Source organism: Quercus robur, chromosome 6 (genome assembly GCF_932294415.1).
Source record: "Quercus robur chromosome 6, dhQueRobu3.1, whole genome shotgun sequence".
Classification (NCBI taxonomy): domain Eukaryota; kingdom Viridiplantae; phylum Streptophyta; class Magnoliopsida; order Fagales; family Fagaceae; genus Quercus; species Quercus robur.
In genome coordinates, this window is record NC_065539.1 from 6,446,501 (window position 1) to 6,456,589 (window position 10,089).

At 33.1% G+C, this 10,089-nt stretch overlaps 1 protein-coding gene across 1 annotated transcript; it reads right to left on the reverse strand.

The window, feature by feature from the left end:
• Positions 1-6,297: 6,297 nt before the first annotated feature.
• On the reverse strand, positions 6,298-7,427 carry LOC126732470 (uncharacterized). Its single transcript, XM_050435329.1, has one exon. It carries the CDS (start codon positions 7,083-7,085, stop codon positions 6,420-6,422), a length of 666 nt encoding a protein of 221 aa, XP_050291286.1. The 5' UTR covers positions 7,086-7,427; the 3' UTR covers positions 6,298-6,419.
• Between the last annotated feature and the right edge of the window lie 2,662 nt (positions 7,428-10,089).

Here is a 10,089-nt window from a genome sequence, read left to right on the forward strand (position 1 = left end):
AGCATAAACAATTAACTATAAAGCTTTTTCCTAAATGCTCTAATTTTCAGTTTTATCTTCTTTTTTCTTATGGAAGAAAACGGGTAGAGAGTCACCTGGGGTGGCATCTTCCAACTAAACGTGACCATGGTAGCACCTTACCTGTTGTGCCTAAGCCTGTGGGAGTAAGGGATCTGGATAAGGAATAGCTGTACACCTAGCTCCATTGAAGATACTAGTGAGCATGAGTAAAAAATATAGAGTTCTATTCCCAAGTACTTCTTATCGCAGGATTCTAACCCATGACCAGCACTTCTCAAACCCTTAAAAATGAGTCCATGACCAATAGACCAACCAACCCCAACCACCCCCGATGGTTCCAATTTCTTCTAAAGGATAAAAAATTGATAATAACAATAATAATAATAATAAATGTCAATTTGGTGCTCTCTTTTCCAAGCTGGCCAAACAAAGCATAACCCATCAAGCAACATTAGCTAGCCTAAAAATGTCATTCATTCATCGTTGCATTACAAAGCACCACCACCATGGTGGAGTGAAATTGTCATTGGGTACAGTGCATTGTAACATATGATATGACTATGGGTCCAATCCATACAAAGTGTTTTTTGTGTTGAAAGCAACTTTTTAAGAAGAAAATTGTGGTGTTTGACAACCCAATAGAAAGTGTTGAAAAGGGGCCCTAAAGTTTGTTTTCAGTTTTAGCTTTATTTGCTATGTATTTTGTTGGAAGTATTCATTTTGATCCACATTTGATTCATTGAGTGCCTAATGAATGCATGCAAGTTCTAATCATTTGCGCGTGCAGAGGGACACCCATAGACCATTCTAATTTGTTTGTGTGGGCCGTAAAGTTTAAAGTTGATTAGAGAAATAATAATTACAGTATGATACAATGAGAGTGAGGTTGAAGTAGTATCTAATTGTAGCTAATCTATCTTCTTCTAGAGTGTAATAATAAGAGATTTAGGGTTAAATTGATATCTTGACCTTATGATAAAGGAAAATTATCATGAAACATATATTATAAATTAAAAAAAAAAAAATTGTTGTATTTATTATTATTTTTTAAAAAAAAAATTATAGCTGCATTTGTGAACTATGGGCCTTACATTTAAGGGAAGCCCAGTTTAAGTAGAACTCATTTGTTATTTTCGGTCAGATGCGAGGGCCTACTTTGTTTGACTGAACAGAACAATAGACCAGCTGTTTGAAGAGTAAGAGCCCAATTTGATTCCACTTTCCAGAGCCCAAGATATACAGGCCTGTCCTTCGAGGCTGAGGATAAATTTGCGCGTGTTGCCAATTTATGATATATACTTACGTGGAGCCTTCACAAATAATGAAATAATTCAACTGATGGAATTGAACCCCAAACAATTCCATTTAAGACACAAGAAGAGACAATTGGACAAAAAAGCATCAAAGAGCTCTTGGCAAGCTTACCACTTTTATTATATCTCGTGTGTTTGAAATCGATTATTATGAGTTAATGACAGGTAGACTCTGGTTAAATGGGGGAAAATTAACCAATTAAGATAAAGATGCAAAAGGGTACAAGACTTTTACTAGCAAGTAATGTCTAAGATGCTTCAAATTTTATTACGTAAATTTTACAAACTAATGTGTTAACTTTTAAACACAATACAAAAGTCATTAGTTTTTTTAAAAAATATTATTATTATGTTATTTGTATAACACTAATTACATTCAATACTATGTTAATTTGTAAAATTTTTATAGTAAACTTGACAATAATTTTAGTTTTTTTTTTTCACAATGGTACATTATTGGTGTGAACAAATACTAATTCTATCTCTGCCCTTGTATGTAGTTTTTTTTTTTCACAATGGTACATTAAGGGTTACCCAAAAAAATGCATATGGAAATATTATTTTTATTTATAGTAAATAGCACATCATTAACACCAGATTGTGAATGTCAATATCATACTAGGATTTGAAAAATGCAACTGCTAATGATCTTCTTATAACAAATGTATGATTTGGACTACCATTCTTGTGTAAGCCCTTATTTGGTAAGAATTCTGATATTTATTAGAGCTTAATTGCTGATCAAGTAGCCCTAAAAAAAAAAAAAAAAATTAATGATCAAGTTCATAGAAGTAATGCAAGAATGGAATTCATGTCTTGGAGAAAAAACAACTACCACATCTGGTTGACAACAAAACAAATTGCCTAACTGGTCTGATCCCATATACACAGTTTTGGCTAGATTTTATGCTGTATAAAATTAGAGTAATTGTTGTATGGTATAGTGAAAAAGGAACATGATAATTCTACTGCAATAATCAACATTCAGAGGACCAAATACATTGATAAGGATCTCCAACAAGTTGGCTCATGAGCCTGACCCTAAAACCAGAAGAGACAACTGGGGAAGGCTGTCAATTGTAAGAAGCCAACTATCTAAACAATTCTAGGCTAGCTGGCCCCTCCTCCATTGACTGTATAGGATATCTTTCTTGTCACTTTTTACAAACAATCCCCCTCATACGTATCCAGAATTTTGCCCTACAAATTTGCCCCTACCCCCACTTCCCTTTTCAATGAAAGTGTAAGGAAATTTGGGGGGAATTGGAATTGGGATAATTATATAATAAAGTACTGAAATAATTATATAATAAACTTTAGAGCATGTTATAGTTTTTAAGCTAAACTCAAAAGTTTAAGGCTGTAAGCACATAAATGCTTATAGTATAGTTTTAAACTATTACAATTTGAAGGTTTTATGAGTTTATATTAACCAAAATTACAAAAATTTATGTAAATTGCACTTGATATTTATCTATCAACTAAAAATCATTCCATTTCTATGTGGAATTTGGACTTTGAATTTTTTTTTTTTTTAAATGGATTATTCATATGAAAAACCCATAATAGATAAACAAAATATGATGAATATAATCGGCAATGATGTTTCAGCCAAAAATACAACATATGTTAGGTCATAGTTGTCACACTTACTTGACAGAAATTTTGATCAAACATTTTAAGAGTGCAACACAAATCAACCTTCCTTGACGCATGAACTCTATCATGATTGACTTTTGCAATAATTTTTTTTTTTTTGGTAACAATTTTTGTAATAATTGTTTCGCTTATAGTTCTCTATCTAATCCTATGACATGTGTCTTGAAATACATACATATAATGTTGTGGTACAAGACAAGGAAAGCTTATATGATAACTTTGACTTCTTTCTTTCTATGATGGTTGTCATCTCATCTCAAAGAAACCAAAACTTGATCACATCAAGGGAAAGGTTTAATAAGATGGAATTTGATTCAATATGGTTATATTATTGTTAAGCAAAGAAGCAATTGTTATCAAAGTCCCCAGAGAGGACAGCTTTCTATTTTCAAGATTGGAGATGGTGCTCTTGGAATAATTGGTCATGGTGATGGTGATGTCTCAGTAGATGCCCCATGACAAACAGAAACATTGTATAGTTTCTAAAGTTCGAACATAAATTTTTCTTGGTGCTGTTACATGTAAATTTTATTTAAAAATGCATTAAATCTATAGATTAATGACGGAGTTGATTTGGAGAATATATACATAGCTTAGTGCAATTTGCCATGTGGGACCTTAAACACAGACATATTTAAAAGCTAAATAGGAGTAGATAGATGGGAAATACAAAAAGTACCTGTACTCAAATCTCCAATATTCAAAGTCCTTGTCAACAGGTTTCTCCTTCTAACTTCAGTTCGCAGTTTTTGTAGGAATCCAAATAAGTGAGTCCCCAGTGTCTGTCTCCATCTATGTCCCCATCTGTAAGCTGCAGCTTGTAAGTATAAGTTTGTGAAGGGACCAATCATACAATAACTTATCTTATCATATGCTTCCAATTCTTATATAACTACGAAAAGAAATATGCCAGCTTCTTCCATAATTGGCTTTAATTACAGCCTCCTTTAGTTAGTTTTGAATTTATGAATCAAATCCATAAAAAAACTTGTGCTTGTTTAAAAAAACTTGTTTTCATTGATTTATTGGGTTTGACAAAAATAAAACCTAACTCACTAAGCTAGGAATTACAAGATTTAAAGCAAATTTACAAAATTGCAATATATCTCCTTATTCTCATCAGTGTAGGGAAACAAACTTTTAAATTGAATTCTAGCCTTCACTTGCTTTCTAACGAAGCAATGATCTGCTCTTGTGCTTAAACTAACGGCCTACATTCATTGTGAAATTCCTTAACGGTTCTACATAATTAAGCATGCGTTTGGGTAAGAATGAAAAATTAAAATTATTTCACTATTCAGCTTATTTTTGCTACTATTCATTAGCTCCATTGCACTTTTTGACACTATTCATGAGTCCCACTGTACTATTTCAACTCATTTTTATCTTTATTTACAATACTTTCAGCAATAATTGTTTAGTTTCAGCAAAATAAGCGGTATCTAAATACACCATAAGTGTGATTACAAAGAATTATATATAAGAGCTAAAAGAGTTTATGGTTAGCCCCAGATGAATTTTACACTAGATAGAGCCTCTTGGGGCCTTACACAAGAACCAATATAATGTTGTCTTTTTTACATTTCCAATTTTCCACACGGCAAAGAGACTGACCTTCCATTTTTTCCAACGGACAAAGGAAGGTCTTCTTCCCCTTTACAAAAATAATGGAGGGGTCTCTTTTGAAAGGAAAAAAACTTCTCCAACTAATGGATAAGAGCAAGCTGCTACATTATAAATAAGTTATATGGAATTCACTAGATTTAGAATATACATTCCTTTAAAAAAGGTATCGGCTGTTGGCACCCACCACTAAAAACCCCAATACAACGCCTAAACAAATTTTCTCTCTACCGGGTCAAGCAAGCTGAGAAATAAAACAAAATGGTAGTCTTGTTTGGTAGAAATAAAGTAATAAAAACAAATAAAACTCAAAAAAAAAAAAAAAATGACATAAAAGAAATTAAGGCAAAGTGTATGACATGTCTCATGGGAGACATTAAGCAAAGCAATGAGCAAAAGGTGTATTTATAAATTTGGTAAAATCTGTTTTAGAATCCGATGAGGTAAATAATGCAAGCACCATTGTGGATTTATCATCATTGCCTTAAAAGAGAGAAGGGGAAAAGGGGTATTTAAAAAAAATTAAAGTGGGAAAAGAAATGAAAAAAGCTAGTTTGGCGCAGAAAAATGAAGATCACTCCATTAAAAATCTAATCTCTCAATGGAATTATGGAAGCATAAAAGCTACTTTTCTATGAGAGATTACCGGGATAGTGAAAGTTTAGTACACTTGGGAAATAATTATCATATAATTTTTATGATGATTGGTACATATATCCACTAAGAAACTATGTTGCTTAGAGGAAAAAGAATAAAGTTCTTTGAGTGGGACAATGCTAAATGGTAACCATTTAAGACTATAAAGCATTGACAAAGCTTGGTGTGACCTCTTAGATTGTTAATCATTCTAAGAAGAAGAATGTGGAAACTTTTACAGTAATGGGTCCTTTCAAGTTTGTTGCATGTTAATGACAAATCATTAACATTTACAAAAGGCTTTCAGTTCATTGAGAGCAAGTGAACAAGGCATGTCAGTCAAAGACCATAATTGGTCATTGTTGATTTGTTGCTAGCAAAGAAGAATGAGCCAAAAATATTGAGGAGGCCCCATTTTCCTTTGAAATGTGTATAACACCATAACATGGATGTACAATAATAATTATTTCTTGTATACACAATAAAAACAAACTTATGCCAAATTGGATTAAAGCACAAACCTTTTGAGCTCATATCCAAGTGATACATTCATCCTTTATTAAATTTTGTTTCATTAAAATACAAATAATTATTTTCTTTTTGTTCTTATCAAGGATTCTTCTATGGTTGGGAATTTCACACCTTATAATTGAAGTTTTTTTTTTTTTTTTTTTTTTGATGGGACTTATAATTGAAGATTTGTTTAGAAGTTTAAAGGGAAAAATAAAAGGGTATTGAATGCCGACAATATATATTTTTTTTCGAAATCCATTTAACAACAAGTATTGGGTAGGAAAGCATATTCACAATCACACACATCACCATGGCTTGATGGAAATTCGAATACAATACTATTCCCTTACTACCACCAATATAGTATTATTGAAAAAAACTTTCCAACTCAAAATATCAAAAAACTAGACAAACAGATTTTAGTTCCAAAATTCCATATCTTCCATTTCCTTTAGCACAAATTCCTTTAACACTCACACTCATATTTTAACAAGTTAAATGGTAAAACTGTCGCACTAAAATAACCCAGAAATTTAACATATTAAAAGAAGTTAATTTCATTTGATTTTTTTTTTTCTCAGCTAGAAGTTACTAACAGTGTACATAGCATATTGACAAAAGTGCAAAACAGCAACTTCATTGTTCATGTACTCATCAGCTGTGGTTGGAAACAACAATAGCGAGAGACTCTTGGCGATGAAACTTAGACTGCTTGGCAATGAAGGCCTCTATGGTGCGCTGGAACTCCTCGTCGCTTAGCTTTGGATACTCTTTCTCCGGCGAATTCTCATCGGACTGAGCAACTTTCATGCACTTCTCCGTCTCAGAACGACGGAGCTTTTGGCGAGGTTTCTTCGAACTCTCACGCTCGAACTTCTCCGACTGAGTCCTCCTACAGACTTTCGAATCCGAACCCATTTCAGCTTCGCCTATGATAGTGCTCTTCTTCTCTTCGAAGACGATCTGTTTGTCTTGGTAGACAACCAATCCCGATGGCTCAGTCAGGACCGAAGGGTCGGTTTCCAACGGTGGCTCCGCGCTGTCGCCGCCGTGTTTGATGAGTTCCTCGTAGATTGCAGCCTCGGCATTGTCAGCAACAGGTTTTTGGGCAGAGAAACAGCCGGATTTGACTATGAGTGTGACGATGATGACATTGCATAGTATGAACACGAAGAGAGGGCTCGAGACGAAAGCTGAGAGTTGCCGGAAATACTCACCGGAGAGTCTGACGGCGAAGGGGAGACGAGTGAAGGTCCACGAGAAGAGAACCACAGCCAGACAAATCTCCACGTAGCGAAAGAGGTTCGCCATGCGAAACATCGTTACTCTCTGCCTCTGCTCTGCTCTGCTCCCTTTCTTGAAAGTTGAAACTGAGAGTAAAAGAGAAATGACTTTCTAGCTAGGAAACTTTGAAAGAATATGAAATGAGAATTGAAGGGGAAAATTCTAATATATAGAGAGAGAGAGAGAGAGACAGTGAGTGTGACTGAACAGCGAGAGAGTAGTGACTAGTGAGCAGTGAGTAGTGAGAAACTGTGGGTGGACCATATATAAGACCAAAGACTATTAGACTCAGAGCGTGGAGTGTGGACTGGACTCTGGCTTGGCTTTCGCTTTCTTTGTTTGAGAGAACAATCACTTGTTCCTAGATAACTGAACCTCTCCCCACGCAAATCTTCTTCTTTTATAACCAAAAAGTTCCATCTATGTCGCTCTTTTTATATTATTGGTTTAGTCTAATAATTGTATTTTATGACAAAGTTTGATAATAAATTTTTTATCCAAGTTTTTAAGCTAATAAATCATGTAACTTGTTTAATAAAACGTCACCTAAGGAGTTGAAAAAAAAAATCAAACTAATTTAGAGCCAAATTTTATTTTATAATGAACTGAAAATCAATCCAGTTCGGTTATATATAAAAAAAAGGGTTAAACCGCCAATCGGTAGTGCAACCAGGACCATGCTTTTGAACTGGTTTAAAAATCAACTCACTTTGTATGTGTTTGGAAATTGTTAAAAAAAAATTTATTTTTTTACTTTTTATTTCAACTTCTTAACAAATAATCTAGCTTTTAGTTGTTTATTTAAATAAACTATTATTTAGTTTTTTTTTTTATAACACATTTAACACTAAAATTACCAAAAAAATATTTTTTTTTATTAATATTATAAAAAAAGTTATCGAAAGTTAGCAATCACACACAAATCTATCCAATCTCAAGCAATTTGAGAGGAAGGTTATGAATGGGCTGAAATCTCATGTTATCAAACACGTGACTTTGAAACATTATTTTAGCACATCCAAAAAAAAGAAAAAGAAACATTGTTTTTGTACTAAAGAAACAGAGTTACAGAGTTTTTGCTGACAAAGAGAGAGGTACAATAGATGAGTAGAGTGCTAGACAAACACGCGATCGAATGTGCTTGAATTCAATTACCAAAAATAAAAATTCATATATTCGATGTCAAGGAAGAAAGCCTTGCTCTTTGGTCAATGCCTTGACAGAGTTTTGAGTGAGAGAGATCCATCAGGATTAATAAATATGTGTACTCCACCCAAAAGAAAGAAAGTGAAAATTGATTGTGATATTTAACCAAAAAAATAAATAAAAATTGATTGTGATATTCATTATTAAGATATTAAAAGTCTTTAAAGAAGAAAGAAAAAAGAAACAATCACCAAAACATAATAAAAAATAAATAAAATGACATTGTATAATATTTTTGTTTGAAATATAACTTATAGTGGGATTTTTTTTTGGCAAAGTCACTCAGTAAGCAGGTAAGAGTGACCCCGTCTAGAGGCTAGAGTGAGCAGCAACATTATTGCAATTAATAGGGACTAGAGTTGCTGTTGAACTTCAAAGGCAGAAAAGAAATTCTATAAAAAAAAGAGGGGGCCTAACTTATTATTGACTATGGCAAATTGCCAGACTGTCTGGTTTTAAATAGTAGAAAAGAAGAAAATGGAACTGTCATATACAGACAATTTTATTCAAAATAACATCATCTTTGTGGCGAAAACAACCCATTCAAGTTACATAATGAGCCGTAGAAAACTTGCTCGGTTTTCTTTGATTGCATTAGTGGTTAACTAAACAATTAGATCGGTTTAGGTACTGGTTTATTGGGTTGCATGCATTTCATAGTCGACTTATACCTTCCATCATGAAACAAAAATTGGTGCATGTGGTAAGCCTACTTGAAGGAAATTTTCTAGAAAAGCGACATTGGTCATGGCAAGGGGATCCTCACAAAAATTCATTTCACCAAATTTCACGTGATTCCATAATTAGCCCTAATGATTTTTCTATTAGAAAATTTTTCACATTTTGAACTCATTGCAAATTGACTTCTAACAATCTCACTGTTGAATGAAAATCTATAATGTTCTTTGTACATAATTTTTCTTTTTAACTTGTAAAACAAGCATGTCACAAGCATTTTTTGTGGTCATTGTTGCTCTCTATAAAGCTTGTTTATAGATTGTTAAGAGTAATTTACGATTTTCTATATTAAACTATTGGTTAGGTGGTATCGGCGTAGATTGACAATTTGTAAATAGAAAGTAAAAGAAATAGCCAATAAGATAAGTGTGCAGAATCATATATATTCAAGTAGGAAATTAGGAGTCTCTCCAAAAACAAACAAAAAAAACCTAAAAAGAGCGCAAGATGCCAAGAGGGAACAAGCCTTTAGTCATCTCCATCATCTGTCATTCGAACAGAGAAGGGCAAGTTAGATATGTGAATAGGTCCAATTCTACTACCAATTAAAGCCCTCTAAACTAAATGATGGCCACTCAAATTTGCTTCTCTATCAACACAATACATATTCCAATAATAAAAGTATTCACAAAGTCTTATTCACATCAGTGTTGTTGGTTCTAATGAACCTCAATAAAGTTTTTGCAATTTTGTAAATTTTTTATAATACCATGGGTGTCTTTCATCCATAAAAAAAGAGAGAGAGATGTACGGTTCATCATCCACTAACAAACAAAGTCGATTCGTCATATTCGACTACACTAGGGCCTTAATTTCAAAGATAGAGAAACCTACGTCTATGTGCTCCATTTGTTTATAAAGTCTACATTTCAGCTTTATCAATTGTTTTTTTTTTTTTTAAATTATCTAGGCAAGATAAAATTCTGCTCTTTCTCCCATTCTTAGTGGAAAGCCAATTTTCAAAATCATGATTTCGATTCTAAATTGTAGCTAAACATGAGAACATTATGGTACTTTATTGCCTGTAAAGACATTGAAGAATATATACATAAAGCTTGATTGAGATACTCAGCCTTTGTGTTAGGCTCTCGTGCTT